This window comes from Melanotaenia boesemani, chromosome 9, assembly GCF_017639745.1.
Source record: "Melanotaenia boesemani isolate fMelBoe1 chromosome 9, fMelBoe1.pri, whole genome shotgun sequence".
Taxonomy (NCBI): Eukaryota; Metazoa; Chordata; class Actinopteri; order Atheriniformes; family Melanotaeniidae; genus Melanotaenia; species Melanotaenia boesemani.
The window spans coordinates 20,531,412-20,547,900 of NC_055690.1; the positions used below are offsets into that span (position 1 = coordinate 20,531,412).

Consider the following 16,489-nt stretch of genomic DNA (forward strand, 5'->3'; position numbering starts at 1 on the left):
AAAGAAAAAGAAGTGCAGGAGGAAGAGGATGAGAAGTTAAAAGAGTGAAAAGAGTGGAAACCAAAGAAATACATAAAGAGGCTGAAAAAGTCTGACATAACATTGCAACGCTCATTAGACATGCAGCTTTGGTTCCTGTGGTTACAATTTCAGTCCTGATTACTGAGGAGATTTAGAGACTTTTTGTCTGACCTTCAGGCAGTTGAGGAAGTTAGAGGTAGGAGGCTGAGAGAGGTCCAGCTCTCTCTTCTGGCACTGCTGGAAGAATCGGTTCAGGTGGGGGTCCTGGCACAAACAGAAGAATTCGTGAAAATCAGGAGCCAGCAGCTGAAATACTACTTAGTGAACTTGCTTCCTCTTAAGTAACAATTATTTCTAAAATATAAACTCCAATACTTCTCAATTCCCCTTTGCCTCATTTAAACATATTGTCTTCAAAATGTAAAAAGATAAATTTATAGCTTGTGGGGTTTTTGGGCAGATATAATCATTTTACACACAATTAACTATTCTGATTAATAGTGAATAAACTTGATTAAACATTATAGATTAGTCTTACTTATCTGCAAAGCATTTTGGTTATCATCCGATGATTTTATATTTCCTAAAGTGTCGTTAAGACAAGGCTGATCCAACTCTAACCCACTTAAAAGTCAAGAGACTGCTGGGTAATGATACAAACATCATCTACAGAGAAAACTAAAAAGAAAGGGTCCATTTCCTTTTTTTAATGTGTCACACTACTTTTGAAAGGATCACTTCACAATCCACTAATGCAACATGCACATCTTGGACTCACATTGCATTAGTTTGCATGCTTTAGCACTCTGCATAATTTGCATAGGAATCCCTAATGGTCATGTTATGCCCACTTTACTGTCACACACAAGCAGTACCCATTCATTCTAATTCTACAAGAGAATGTGGAAGTCATTTGAAAATCGAAAAGACCAGCAGTTTCACTCTGAGTCTCATTTTAAGGCTAAGAGCTTGACAGGCTTTGTTATCATTCTGGTTCAGTTTACAATCATGCACAGTAGTGGCTGAAACAGCATGGAGAAAGCCAACCATCCACCCACTTTCTATATGACTGTTCAGATACATTGGGGACTATCCTGCTGTTCACTTCAAACAAGAGTCTACCAGAAAGTCAGATGACAGTCTTACCTGAGTGTACACTGTTGAGACAACATTGGTGGAAACTTTGAAGATAGCTTTTCCACCGTCGACCCATTTCACATCTGCTCCATTCTGTAAAAAGGGAACAGAAAAGGGTCAACCCTGGAAACACTATCCCAGTTTGTGCTGCTACGCCCTCCATGTGTTCTCACACATCCTTTTCTTCCATCCTGTTTTACTTCCCTCCTCCTCCCCATTCACCTTGGTGCTGCTGGCTTCCTTGATGGCCAGGTATCCAGGAGGAAGGTTGCAGGAGACGGAGATGTTGGACTCCTGAGATGACACACGGCCCTCTTTGAGGAGAGGAAGCCAAGAATATCCCACTACAAAAAAAAAAAAGAAGAAAGAAAAAGAAACACATGTTGAGAAAGAGAAACAAAGAAAATGATTTAAATACATAACAGGAGAAAAACTAAGAGCTCCATACCCGGCTCTATGACCATCTCACCTGGAGTCTCTAAGGCCTCTTTCCTCTTGGAATTCGTCTTAGCATTGATGTCACAGGTAACGTGGTAAAAGGAGAAAAGTAGATGGTGCTTTTCATGAAGCTGTGTGGGAAGCTCAATTTTCACCTGATGACACAAAAACATTTTATACAGACAGCATTGTGTGTGTTCTATATAATGACTCCTGAACTTCCCTCATTTCTTTTCAGGAAAAGAAATTTTTATCACTCTCAAAACTTTTTTTGTCCTCACCTCATCGTAGAAGTCAGGGTTTTGAGAGTGATGCAGGACGGTGGAACAGGCTGCTGTGGTGAAGACTGGTCCTCCTGGTTTGCTATAGATACACTAAAGAAAAAATAAATTCCCATGATATATTTAGGAGAGTTTGAGTTGAGAAGGAATGAGTCTTGTAAAATCTTATAAATGTTCATTAGCCTTAATTTTTCAAAACAATGTTCCACCTTTAAGGGTTTGGCGACTTCTTCATCTGAGCTGCGAAACTCCACATACACGGCAATGTTACGAGCCTTTGAACAAGAGGACCATTGTAATATTAACAAGTGAGCACATATAAAGACTGTACAATAAAAAAGCCAAACGAATGTGGAAAAACAAGGAATGCTGGAAGTAATTGTGTAATAGATTTTCATCTTTCTTCAAGTCAGGAATGAATTAAACATTACTCACCTTTGCAAAGCTCTTCTGACTGTCATACTTGAGGTGTTTAGGGTAGACATAGATGTGGTTTCTGTATACACGGTGTGGTTGGGTGAATTTAGTGGTGTCCTGGACAAACTCTTCAACCTCCACCGTAGGCAGGTGTTTGCTCAGCTCTTCAAAAGGCTTTACAGGAATGTATGAGGATGTCACACAGTCTGAAAAAGAGAAGTTCAATTTAGAGGAGAGAAGATAAGGAGGCAGAGAAAGAAGATACCTTAAGGATTAAGAGCAGACATACTAGGATGCTCCATTGGGACATGGTCCATTACAATGTCCAGTGTCCCGGGTACAGTTTGTAGTTTGCTGGTCTTCTCAGCCCTGCAAAGACAAAAATTGAAGTAAAATGTTGCAATACAAGTGTTTCTTATCTTTACCAGCTTCTCTGCTGTACACCATCTTACCTTCTGTACTCAGACACCAACTTTATCAAGTCATCTGTGGAAATCTTGTTGCTTTCCTGTTTGAAAAGAGGTGAGAAACGAGAGTCTCGGTCCAGCGCTCCATGGTTGTCTTTAAACACGGGCCTATAAAAAAGACAATAAGACATAAACTGACATTAACAGGAAAGACTAAATGAGATCAACCGGGTAAAAAAATTTTAAATGAGAATTTAAAAACTTGAACTAACCTGACAGACCAGGCAAACGGCATACGGAACTTTCCAAGCTTGCTGCAAAATTGTTTGTTGGATTTTAAAATCTTCTGAACAGTCTGTTAAAGATACAAGCAAAGAAGTGTTGACAGAGAAAAAAATGTTAACAAGATCCCACAGCTGACATTCTTGAACACAATAGGATGTGAACAGCCATAAATTTTAGTTGACCTTGACCGCGTGACAAACTAAATCAGGGGGGTTGTTCAAGACAGTAACTCTGGCAGCAGGTTGAATGTCTGCTGCTTCAGTTAGCCATTTAAACATGGACCGCATGGAGTGCTGCCAGCAGGGAAAGCCAGGAAACGTCTTGGATATGATCTTGGAAAAACCTAATGTTTGAACTATTCAGGCATACAGTGACGAAGATAAAGCCTGGGTTTTACAGAAAAACCATTTTACAAATGTCTGTCTAAACAGTTTTGCTAGATTAAGTCATATCCCTTTCAATTAACACCCTAACAGCATGTTTGCTAGCATGCGCTAAGACAGCAGTACCCAACCTGGGGCCTGGGACCCCCCAGTGGCGTCCCCCAAAGAACACAGCGTGTCCCAGATGCTTTGATCATTCAGAGTCATTGTAATTAATGTCAAAACAGAGACAAGTTGAAGTGGTGTCTGCTCAAGATTTTTTTTAATCATCAGGACATTTCATTCACATGGAACTGCCATTTTGGTAGCTTGGAAACACAAACTTTTTAAACCATATCCCAAAGGGATAAATGCAGGGTCATCAAAATACAATATTTTAACATAGGTATCCTTAGTCACCATAACAATCAATCAATCAGTCAATAAAATAAATAAATAAATTCCACTTATAAAGCTAACACTGGTGAATCCAATCAATTTTTTCTCATTTACTGGGTTTCGTGAGGTCAGTGAGCAGGTCGAGCTACAGTAGTGGAGCACTTCATGTCTATCCTGGTAGCCTTGATTTTTCCTGCAACATTAAATTAATAAAAATCTGTCTGAGAAACATCACAGAGCAGATGATTTGTTCCTATTTTTAAAAAAGAAAAACAAAAGTAAGGCTATATGTTTTTAATTTAATTTTGGCTTCATCAAAGGACAAGACAGTGTTTATGGTGAGAATCTCGCTAATGAAAGCATACAGCCAAGCACGGTTTTAGCACGGGGTGGGGTAGGAGGTGCACTACTTCTTAGTACTTGCATGAATGGGGTTCTCAGGAAAAATAAGTTGGGAACCACTGCGCTAAGAAAAAAGACACTTTAAAGATTTTAGCTCTAAGCTATTTATTTGTAATTAGTATAAACATAGGATTTAGTTTTATTTCATTTAGTGTTGCAAAAAACAGATGTAACAGATACAGACATCGGAATAAAAAAAAACTTTCTGACCTTGCTGGAGTCTGTATTCTTGATATAAGGTTCAGTGCCACAAGCAATATTTCCCATCAGCACCTTTTCCACTCTTGCCACCATGACTATGTCCGTGTGGGGATTGGTTACTGAGAAAATGGCCTACATGGACACAATGGAAGAAGCATGTTAGAGTTAGCCAAAAAATGCAGGGTAAGAGAAGGTGAGCATAAAGAAAGAGAAACAGCCTTATACCTGCTTGGGAAAACAAAGCCACTGATCCAGGTCCAGGCTGAGATGACAGTCACCAGGCTTCTTCTCAGCAGGAGAGCACAAACCATTTTCCTGAGGCCCGACTCCCATACCTGGACTCCCTGTCCCGTTGGTGCAGCCTCCAAGCATCTGACGCACTGCTTCGTGGTTGAGATCGATGTGGAAGTCAGCAGAAACTTTTCTCCCTTCTCGTACATCCAGCAGAGCCAGCGACACAAAGAAGGGTTCGATCTAATGGATCAGATCAGTTTGATCAGTCTCTGAACTTTTACAAGAACTACTCTAAGAATATAGATTAATTTTTCTTCCCTACTTCCCATTAAAACCATATTTTGAATTAAATATATATATAAAAAAATCTCCACTTATTTCACAGAGACAGTTTAACATAAACACCTTCAGTAATGGAGAGAATAACTATACGAAACTGTAAGAGCTGTATGGATGTTATGCTCACATTGGTAACCGGACCAGTTTCACTCTCACTGATGCAACCCTGCAGCATGAGGTTGAGGGATCTGCAAGTTATCATGAACCTTCTGCCAAGCTTTTCCTCAAACGGTCGTACTGCGGGGTTTTCAGAAGAAGAAGAATGTTCAGATCGTGGGCTCCTGAGGACCTGCAGTTGGAGACAAGGAGGAACCAAGTGTTATTTAAAGAAACTATCAAATGCAACAACATGCATAAGGAAAACCATTTTTGAATTTTTAAAAGATTTATTGTAAAAGCAGTCTTACAGGAGTGTCAGGATCAAGCGAGAACAGATTCAACCGCTCTTCTCTCCTGGCAGAACGAATTCTCTCATCAGTCTCTGAGATATACTGTGACAGAACAGATGGCAGGAAAACAGGAAGAGACCATCAGTAAAAGCAGCAAGTTTTAGCATTTTAAATGTGAAACTCAATCTACATGTTAATTACTTCTTTTTATATTTATATGTTTCTTAAAACTTCCAACAACTTGAATTCAATGGTAACCTGTGCAGTTTTGTTGTAATAAAAAGAAAAAAACATATATACTCTCTCAAGATCACTGTATGAACCAAAAAAAATGAGAAATGGCTTGTCTTCTTCATAAAATGTTACAAAGCTATTGGAGTCTTGTATTTCTTACAATATAGTGAATATAGTAATACTGTGTAATTGAAGCAGTAGCTAAGTTCCAGCACTGTGAGAAAAAGGGGATTAGTTACTGTAACCAACCTTTGCCAGCTCTGGATTGATACCGTTCTCCGTAGTTTCTTCATTTTCCTGCAAAACGCAGTCACTCAGCGACAGGTCAAACACATCTGCTGAGAAAACAAACACAATCAGCACTCCTGAGAATCTCTTTATGAGTGATGACTGCCTTCATTGATTGGATGGGAAAGTTGATCCAAGCGATTCATTTTACTTTAAAGTCCATATAATAGTTTCTAAAATAGATTCTGCAGTAAACTAAATGCACACTAGCCAGAGCCAACAGACATACATCCTATAAATAATAAAATATGACTCCTCTTGCGGCGTTCATGGATAATAAGGCAGGAAGGTTTCTGCAGAAATATACTCTTCGTGTTGCCTGGAGCCACGCTTCCCAAAAGTCATGCAGAACATAATGTCTCATTAATGGTAGGTCACCACATACCCACAGCCTGATATAGAGGCATGCTAAGAGACCACAGAACCGTGACAGCTGTGGCTATTACATCATTCCTTTACTTTTCAATGGTTTTCAATGTTCCACCAGTGTGTTATGTTGGGTTTCAGGCTGTGGACCAATTCCCTACCTCTTACAGAACTGACATAAGAGGTCTCTCAGTAACTACATCTCATGTATTAAACCAAGGTGGAGTTACTGTCAGGTCTCATTTCCTGAAAGTGATGTTATGCTCTAAGCCCAAACCCAGGAGAAACTCCCCATAAGCCATGGCAAGATGATAGATATTATTTAGTTAAAGGAAGTCAGACAGAGAGGAAAAGGTTAAATTTTTGCTGACACTGAGCATAAAAGCACCTCTCCACCATGATTTATCCACATGTTGGAGTCATACAAAAATGTCATAATCTCTTTTTAAATGCTACTTTCTTCTCTAAATTGTGATTCCACCCCCTTTGCTATTTCCAAATGTTTTTCAGCTTTCTTTCTCAACACCCATCATAGTAAATCTGTATTATTGAATAACAAAAACATGATCGATCTCACCCTGCCGATGCTCGGTGAGGTCCAGGCTCTTGCGGTCCGGAGCAGGCCCGTCGTGGGGACTGATCTGTAAGATGCGGGTTAACGTGCTAATCCATTCCTCCATATCTTGCTCGCTCTCTGCGGCCAGCACAAAGTATGTAACCTCGTTCATCTTCAGCTCAAAGGCATGTTTCCTCAGACGGTTATTCTTTAAGGGATGAAGAGAAAAGTATGATACTGTAATAAAACAACCAAAACGAGATTCATTTAACAAAAATTGTTAGAACTTTTGTTTTACAAACATTCTACATTATTTTTGCCTTGTGTGATCACTCTTACGGCCCAATTCTCCAGTGGTGCGATTACAATACTGCAACCCCCCCCCCCCTTCCTACACAGGCCTATGCAAATTAAAGCTGAGATTAGAGAATTTCTGCACTTCTGCATTTCTGTCTGTGCAGACGTTGTCTATATACACATTATTGTTGCAGTTCTGAAGGAAGGGGGCCTGAAAGTCACTTGCCTACTTTCATTATTTTGCACAGATAGCTGCACATGAACCGCAAGATATTTTCTGCATCTAGCGTTGGGCTGCTTTCTTATATGAACATATTAAGGCGCACCTGTACCACACCGGTGCATGAGTCAAGGAAGATGCAACCTTTGGGCTCCTTGGAGATTTTTTCATCTTTGTAGAAGTTCATGATGTAGGAATTATCTGTCAACTGCGTGAGCTGGAAATACCTCCTCTTGAATGACTGCAAAACACAAATATGTTTCAAATATACAATCTGAGTCAAATCGATCATTTGGTCTTTACATTAAAAAATAAGAACCTAAACATGGTATCAAGGCTTTATCTGTGAGAACTTCAAACATTTCTATAGTTCTGTTATACATGTGACTTTGCTTAAAAACCCTTGTTAAGTGTTGGTTAAATATTTCATCAAGTTTCTTCAAAATCCTAGCTTGAACAGAGAGAGTTTAAACATTTCATGGTAAAATGAGGTGAAAAAAAGGATAAGGATGAAAACAGTGTGTGTGTTAAGCAAGAGATGGCATCAGTCGTTTTCTCACCCGGACAGTGATACTATTGTTAACGGTGCTGTTGAAATTCCCTTTGTATAGCCAGCCTGAGCGAAATACACCAATCCCTCCTCCTCCACCTCCTCCTCCACCGCCTCCACCCCCTCCTCCTTTGGATGAGGACAGAGAAGTGGTATCCTGTAAAACGAACATAATTAGTTACAAATTCATTAGCTTTAATCCTTTGCTAAAACAGAGTGGATCAATAAGACGGAGACTTTCAAGACTTGAGACTGGCCATTTGTCACACAAATTATGTTCATTAACCATTTCTCAGTCACACATGATGAACTAACCAATCTCACAAAGTATACTGCAAGTTTTAAGGGTACAAAAATATTTGACATTATGTAATGTTTTTATAGCAGTAAGTACTTGAAAAAAGCCCATTACTGACCTCATCTTTGTCTACATCTTCAAAGTCAATCTCAAAAGAATGGGATGGCAGCTTCTCTGCTTTATACAGTTTTCTGTAAACGAAAGGGGAAAGAAAAAGAAAATGCTGAGAAATTATGGATTTCCAATTTCGGGAATTCAATTAAAGCATTTGAGTAATGACTAGGGGTGGCTGACTCTGCTCCATCGCTCTCTGTCAGGAGTCAACAAAAAGTAGTCCTTGCTCAGTCCCGCTCCACTGATTTCACAGTCAGATCCTCCTTTGTGTGTGAGCTTTGGGATAAAATGTCTTTGTGTGTGTGTGCTGTGAGGTACAGACAGCAAGGCTGCAGTGTATAGAGGACAAAGCTGGAGCCACCCTCCACTAAAAGTCGAACAGCCATAAAAGCTGTCCGACAAATCTCTTGTTGGATTGCATTTAGAAAACTTGTGGTCATTCTGGGCTGGGCATCCACACAGGAATGCTGCCACTGGCTCCACAAATGAAGATCGCTCTACTCAAATCACAGCAGTGACAACTAACTGTAATTTCCTATTGTGCTATGGTCACCAACGTGTATTTCACTTTAGCTTACCTCATAAATTTGTAAGCCAACAGCTAGTTTACAAACAAACAACACAGCACTTGGGTTTCCCATTTTTAGAGTGACATCACACATGAACTTTATGGAATGATACTTCAGCAGTATTCTGCTCTAATTTATGTTTAAATCTACTTTTACTTTATTGTTTACTCTTGATGTCATTTCAGAGGTCATGTGAACTGACTGAAAGAATACAGTGGCAATCCATGGGACAGGAGAGAGACATTCCTGTGGCTGTAGGGCGGCTCTGGGTCAGTCTCACTGGGACTGACAAAACTGTGGTTGACTGACAGCCTGATTTAAATCACAGACTCACTGATCAAACTGATATCTGACAAGACGACTGACATCCAATAAAGGGATGTATAGAGAAATTAAAAGTTATTTACAATAGAAAGATGGCAGAAACCACAGGCACGGCATTCCACTCTAAGTATAATAGAGTGCAGTTATTCCTGCTGTTAGCAGCTACTCATACATTAGTCAAGTCAGGATGTCAAACAAACATGAATCCATATTTTTCATAGTATTCTAATACAACACATAACATAACACTAAAAAAGTGATTTGTGGTAGTTTAAAAATATTTTGCTACAAGTAAAGCAAAGAAAATGAACAACATTTAATCATGTGAGTTTATGTTGACATTTGGAGTTGATTCATCTAATCTAATATGGACATAAATAGCATTAAGCATTCAGCAAACCAAAAATTCCCATTGCTGCTCCACACTGGATGATAATAGAATAATAGCATAGAATAACATTACACATACCTCTTATAACAGCTCTTGCATCTACAGCTCTGGCTGGCCTAAAAGCTGCTAGCCACCATGTTTATGAACACTAACTTGGATTAATATAATAAAACCAACTGAAAATTAGACAAGTAATCCAGACAAGTAAGCTTTATACCCTATATACGCTGAAGCTTTGTTTTTATTTCTGCTTTTTGGATGAAGCAGACCAGAGACAACAATAGCTTTGATCAAACAGAACTGATTCAAATAATGATGATTATAAATAGCTATATTGTGTTTAAAAATAATTAAATTATTTTTTTCTTTTTCTTATCTTTGCAATTTACAATGCAATATGCAAAAGCATTAAAAAGTGACTTGTGCATGTGTCACATGCCTTGATGATCAAAATATTCATGTTGCTTTTTTTTACAGTGTTCATTTTTGTTTGTTTTGTTTTGGTAATAAAAAATTGACATGGGAGGCTTTTAACAATGTACAGCTCTATAAAAAGACTACAAACTTCTAAGAGCTTGAATCGAAGACAACTGGACTTTTTCCTCTTAAAAACACTTTGCTTCTCATCCAAAAGGCTTCTTCACTTCTAAGCTGGTGTGCAGTTCCAGGCTTTAAAGTTGTAGTTTGCCCATTCACACTTGAGGGTCAGTGAAGTCACACAAGAGTTGTTCACCCACTCAACCATCCTGTGGGTCGTTAGGATCGTTGCCACCTGCAAGCTGCTTACCTGCCTGACCAACATGTGATGTGCTTTAGTCACAACACTCTAGGTGTGAACTGTTTCAAAACTGTCTAGGAAGGAGAGTCAAAGCTGCACTGTAGGTGTTGGACAGACGAAATCTGAGGCCACCTCCTCTGTTTAATGATGGTTCTTCTCAGTTAACATGGCTTCTTTCACTCCTTTTTAAAAACATCTGTCTTCCTTGTCCACAATGTGCACATTACTTTTCCTCTAAAGAGGGTACCTCGTCCTTAAGACACAGGTGGACATGAAGAGCTGGCTCTGTGCACTCCATGCGGCATTGGACTGCAAATACAACTACACTCTTCTTGTGTTTCTATATTAGCTTTGATTCAAGCTCTTATAGGATTAGGATTACCATAAACTGGATGACTGAGAATGTAAACCTCAATTTGTATTGAAACATATTAGGTTTTTGCACAATAATTTAATGCTGATGCATTAAATTGAGTGCTGATGCATGGATAATTTCTATCCATGCATCAGCACTCATATTGTACTTCAAATGGCACAATTTTGCATTAAATTACGATGCATCAAATTTTATAATCGCAAATGTAATAAAGTAAACCTAAAGCCTCTAATATCCAGAGCAGTATAGTGCCCTCAGTTTGTTTGCCATTCTTGCCTGGATGCCAATTCAGCCTTGATGACACTCGAGTTTTAGCGTTCATGCTAACGAGTTTCAAATACTAAACAATTACTTAATTTAAAGTTCTAAAAAAACAAAAACACACAACCAAACAAAAAGATATAACACAAAATGTAAATTAAACACTGTCAAAAGAGTCTTACCTGGGCAGCAGACGGTAATCTCCAGCATAGTCATCATACTTGAACTGGATCACATTTAGCTCAGAGTTGTAATATTTGCAGGCCTGAAGAAGAGGGTAAAGGTCATGAAAAAGAGAGCTACAGTTAATCTACTGTACAGGCAGAGGCCTGATGTGGAATTACTACTCTCACAGAGCATCTGAAGCACTGTGGAAGTCACAGAGACAGAAGGCAGTTTCACATCCTGTTCTGCTTGTTAAAGACTGTGTCACAATCCTCGCACAGGAAGATATGAGCTTTTGGTTAATAATATCACACATTATAAATAAGTCAAACAGATGCAACCACAGTCAGAAAAGTACACATATACAAACACACAAAGTTAGTCATAAGTATTACGCTAGTCTCCAATGAGCTGTGACTGTTTGGGGGATTTCTGCAGATCCCACCCTTCAAACTGAGGCTGGCTGATCCAAAATGAGTCCTGATACGCATGCACAACTACTAAAATTTTGCCAGAATATTGAAACCACATCTCTGGAATCATTAAATTCTAATACAAACAGCATAAATTGACAAGTTACCACAAACCAAGACCTTTTTCCATTTTTATATCTTAGCTGATTCACTTAGATCCAACTCACAAGAGGATGAGGGTGTGTGTCAAACACAGACTCATGCACATCTCACCTGTCTGACCAGCAGACATTCAGCCTGTAGTTCTGCCCCCTCAGGAACAGTTGACTTGAGAGTTCGTCTCTCCTGAGGCACCGTGGATACCTGCAGGGATGAAGAGGTAGAAAACGAGCCATTACAATGTCAAGTTAAGAATCAAGTTTCCTAAAATGAAGATCATTCTCAAGCATTATTTGGACAGCAGAAGAAAATCACAATTTGAAAACAAAATTTTGAAATAATTTTCCCCAAATATAGTGGTGCATGTTTGAATGACATGTAAACATTAAGAATAACAATATGTCAAATTAGCTTCCAGGGAGAAGAAAAGCTATTTCACGCAGCAAATCCCATCCATATGCATGAGATGTGGTTATAGTCTGGGCTGGGCTGTTGTCTACCAAAGAAATAAATCTGGTTTTGGAAGGCTTAGCACCCTAATATCCTTCAAGATTATTGTTAATAAGAAACTATCCATTCATCTTTCCACTGACAAACTCTGTTCAGGGTCACATGTGATAAATTGCAGTGAGTGAAAATGAAAAAACCCCTGAGTTTACAGGAGATGAAGCATACTATGACCTGGTTTGATGGTAGACGATATATACAGTAAATGATTGAGACTGAAACTAATGTGGAAGTACCTAAAAAAGCTTCAGCTTCTTCATATCATTTTAAATATGAAATGGTGTAAGAACGTTTTCACACAAGCTAAACCTTTCCCCTCTAAAAAATAATATCATAATTAGGTAGATATTTGGCCAAAAATATATATATTTTTGTTGCGTTTCAATTTCTGACTCCAACCTGTTGTCAAAATATGGTGAATTCTGCCTTCGAAAAACCAAGATGAACATCTGAACTTCAAAGTTCTCAAACAGTGGGCAGCGTCACAGTGGCCATTTATTTATTTATTTTGCATAATAAAATCAATAAACACTGAAACAACAAAGAAGGTTGCTATTTAGGCAAGATAAAGAAAACCATAGATTATGTGATAGCTGCACCATCACCAATGGTGTTTATGGCCCCTAAATCAAGGATGTAAACTATCCAGTCATGTTTTTACCTGGACTACCTCGCTATATTGCATCTTGTATACAAAGCATTAGTGTCTGCACAACTAGTACTTTAAACAAACCTAAATTACAAACAGATGTAAACGTGCAAATAAAGCCAAGTGTATCTCTGGCCTTACAATTGTCAGGACCTTTCCAATTCTTTAAGGCATACTTGTAATATGACATTTAATATGTTAATGTAATATTTGTTTTCCTTCTTCTTAAAATAGTTTCTGTCCATTAAAAGATCTTAAAATAGTTTCAATTTCTTAGCACTGATTCAAAAACTAATAAGTCCATCTATGAATCATGCAAGTTTGATTACATGAGAGTACATTTTATGATCCATAAAACAGAAAAATCAACATTCAATCTTTCTGATGGATTTTCATATTCAGAATGAAATGCTGAGACGTACTGTATCTCCAAGTGAAGAGAATAAAAACATGTCAGCATAAAGAGACACTTTGATTTAGATGTGCAGTCAACTGGCGACGACTCATATTTTAGCAATAAGATGGCAGAAAAGCAAAACTAGTAAATGTCGTTTAGGCTATTCATTAACAATAGTTTGGCAAACCATGTTTACTTTTAAGTAAGGAACAGCACACATTAAAAAAAAAAAATTAAAAAAAAATCAAAGGAGATTGTTTTGCAGCCAAATGGATGAAAATCAGCTGAATTAAGAGTTGCATTTAAGCTTCAGCTGTTTGCTCTACTAGCAAATGAATCAATTTAAAAGTAGCCAATTTGACCATTTTAATGTCGCTTTGGATAAAAGCGTCTGCTAAATGACTGTAGAATAGAATAGAATAGAATAATGTCCAGTAAACATGCAGCACAGTAATAAAGTACTAAGGAACAAACAGCTCAAGGGAGCCAGAGAAAATGAGCTATTGGAAGTAAAGACAAGTTTACATGTGTGATTAATGTGAATAAACAATGGGATTTTATGATGGAGTGAATACTGGCACATATCTTTCGAATGTCTGTTAAACTCAACATAAAACAAGTATTATAATTTAAACAAAGTTTTTTGTCCTCCTGATCAATGAACACTTACTGAGAAATCATTGTCAGGGAACAGAAGAAGATCTGTGAGAGAGTCGTCCTTCAACTCGTCCCCCAGTTCAGAAATGACAGCCTCATAGTCGAGAGGATCGATCACCTTCGGCTTCTCCTGCTGCAGACGGAAACACAAGGACTTCAGTGTAGTACAAATCAATGAAATATAATGCAATCAAACATGATGTAGTATCTGATGTGATACCATGCAGTATAGTACAATAAAATATAACATGAACAGATACACTACAGATCTTTTTTAATGCCACTTCATCTGAATGTTTGTCCATTACTGTTCACTCCTGCAGGCTTTGACTAGTCGCACAATAGATCCATTTATTCAGAGCCTTCTAAAGTCTCTCATTTAATAAGGTGGAAGTTCAAGGTGTGAAGATTAAGTTCTTTTTAGGCCTTTTACAATGAAAAATGTATATTTTGAAAACAGACTATCCTTCAGTGTCTGTGCCCATCATCTACACACAGAGAAAACTACAGATTGAAACTAAACATTTTGGGAAATTACTTTTAGGATGACACATTTTACAGACTCCATCTGTAACATTGATGTGAGGACTGGGTTTTTACCTTGCAACATCAGATTGTGCTCCTTGGTAAAATATGACAAGTATGTGCTGTTCCCACTTTGTTTACATGCTGTTGAATTTAACTTGCATGAGATCACCTGTCAGCATGTCAGCATGTCTCTGCATATTTGCACTAGTGTAGATTTTCTTGTAAACAATGTAAATGGACATGATTTTAAAAATATTATTTGTTTGTACCCAAGTCTTAAAATTCCTCTTCACTTAATTTTATAACTTATTTCTGTGGTCAAAGCTGGTGTTCACACCAGAACAAGCAGTTTATTTCTTTACTGTCACCATGGAAACATTAAAACCAACCACTTCTGTGAAACTTGTAGTGCAATTTCAAAGTACTCCTTAAATGCAATGTCTTATTATGCAATGCAATACACTGTGAGATGGTGTAATGTATCACCTGGTGTATTTTTTTTATGATAATATACACTGCAAGTCCAACGTCTGGACACACTATCCCATTACATCTAAAGAGAAAGTGTGTCCAATCATTTGACTTAAGAAAAAAGATATAATAAAAGTATAAGATATAATTCAATAAAACTGATTAAAAAAAAGAAATAATTCAATGTGACAAAATAAAATCAAGTATCATTAAGTCCAAATATTATTAAAACAGGATTTAATAGTTTCTGTTTAGGAATTTTGCTAACATTTATGTTCTTACATTGATGATCATATTTGTTAATAAATGTGAAAATGTTATGAAATGACTTATTTTTTTAGATTCCTTAAAGTATCAAAAAATGAATGAGCAGTACCTCATATCAAAATCCTTGTAAAGCTATATATGTTTTTTTCATTTCATCTGGCTACATATCACCAGGGTACAGGCACATAGAGATAAACTGTAGTTTTTGTTTTATTTTGTTTTGTTTTTTTTTTCCCAGCAGTTTTTATGTGCCACTCTGTTAAAGGCAAACTTCTCCATTACACAGAATCATATTTTATAGATGGAAGTAGTCCAGCAGATTATCTCACCTTTTTAAATAAGTAAATAAAAAAAATAATGAAAAAGAGTTTCAAGATCATGACATTTGCGGGTTTTTCATGACATCATTAGGACCTAAGTTATAGAGGAAGTGATAATACAGCTGAAGCTCGACTCTGACACACTGTTCTGGATGAAATCCTGTTTATAACCAATCTAGGTTCATATATGCTTAGCAAAATATTTGTTTATGGAGCTAAACAAACAAGATAGACCAAAATATAGTATCCATTCCTACAATCAAGAACATCCACTCAACAGGTTATTCTATATGCAGTCATCCAAAAATACCTATTTCTTTTTTACACCCACGTCCACAAGTGCACAAGATACAATGTTTTCCCACAAAGACTGAAAACTATCCTGGATTGGGTAACATGATTGCATTTGTTTTTGTTTTGTTTGTTTTTTTTTAAGAAAAAATAAATATATTTTACAATTGAGGACAATGTTAAAATACTTCTGTCATTCAGAAGGAAGCAACACAGCAGCAACAGCAAAGTGAGAGGTGGAGCCGGTTGTGGTCAGATACAGAGGAAGTTATGATCTGTAGTTTGGTTCGCATTTATAGTGCAGGCCACGCTGTTACCCACCACAGCTACTTTAACGGCTCAAACAGGCTTCTTGGTTGACAACCAAAAGAGAGCTCAGGAGCCAAAGGCGAGAGCTAAAGTTTCCAGCTAAAGGTGGCCATGCCTTACAGCCACCCTGGCCTCAGCACTGCTCTCACCACAAGTAAAACTTTTAAGACTTCACCTTGTGCAGAACTACAAGCCATCACACTTTGTTTTCCACCAATACAGAAAAGTGAGTGAAAGTAATTTAGTGTTGCAGTTTGCTGAGTTTTGTTCCTCACTTCTGTTCAATTACTAACCTGCTCAACTCATAAGCCTTTAGATTAAATGTCAACAACAAATGTCAAGAATTCTCATTCTTTTGAAACTATAACAATAATCAAGCAAAAAGTGCAACAAAAAAAAAAAAGAAAATGGAAAAAAATATT

The 16,489-nt window shown here is 37.6% G+C and overlaps 1 protein-coding gene across 5 annotated transcripts in view; it reads right to left on the reverse strand.

Annotated features, from left to right (window-relative positions):
- Nucleotides 1-16,489, reverse strand: part of dock10 (dedicator of cytokinesis 10) — a 61,633-nt gene that overhangs the window by 19,951 nt on the left and 25,193 nt on the right. For 3 of the 5 annotated variants that reach the window (XM_041994731.1, XM_041994729.1, XM_041994728.1), the window contains exons 2-23: nucleotides 13,895-14,014; nucleotides 11,786-11,875; nucleotides 11,117-11,199; nucleotides 8,240-8,312; nucleotides 7,834-7,980; nucleotides 7,380-7,514; nucleotides 6,778-6,964; nucleotides 5,796-5,884; nucleotides 5,331-5,414; nucleotides 5,051-5,212; nucleotides 4,576-4,824; nucleotides 4,360-4,482; nucleotides 2,974-3,056; nucleotides 2,747-2,869; nucleotides 2,584-2,663; nucleotides 2,313-2,500; nucleotides 2,087-2,152; nucleotides 1,878-1,970; nucleotides 1,628-1,751; nucleotides 1,381-1,502; nucleotides 1,168-1,251; nucleotides 193-285 (exon numbers count right to left, since the gene is read on the reverse strand). In XM_041994731.1, coding sequence (XP_041850665.1) covers nucleotides 193-285; nucleotides 1,168-1,251; nucleotides 1,381-1,502; nucleotides 1,628-1,751; nucleotides 1,878-1,970; nucleotides 2,087-2,152; nucleotides 2,313-2,500; nucleotides 2,584-2,663; nucleotides 2,747-2,869; nucleotides 2,974-3,056; nucleotides 4,360-4,482; nucleotides 4,576-4,824; nucleotides 5,051-5,212; nucleotides 5,331-5,414; nucleotides 5,796-5,884; nucleotides 6,778-6,964; nucleotides 7,380-7,514; nucleotides 7,834-7,980; nucleotides 8,240-8,312; nucleotides 11,117-11,199; nucleotides 11,786-11,875; nucleotides 13,895-14,014 — 2,598 coding nt within the window. The remainder of the gene's footprint in view (nucleotides 1-192; nucleotides 286-1,167; nucleotides 1,252-1,380; nucleotides 1,503-1,627; nucleotides 1,752-1,877; nucleotides 1,971-2,086; nucleotides 2,153-2,312; nucleotides 2,501-2,583; nucleotides 2,664-2,746; nucleotides 2,870-2,973; nucleotides 3,057-4,359; nucleotides 4,483-4,575; nucleotides 4,825-5,050; nucleotides 5,213-5,330; nucleotides 5,415-5,795; nucleotides 5,885-6,777; nucleotides 6,965-7,379; nucleotides 7,515-7,833; nucleotides 7,981-8,239; nucleotides 8,313-11,116; nucleotides 11,200-11,785; nucleotides 11,876-13,894; nucleotides 14,015-16,489) is intronic. The other 2 variants (XM_041994732.1, XM_041994730.1) reach the window with 1 other exon arrangement.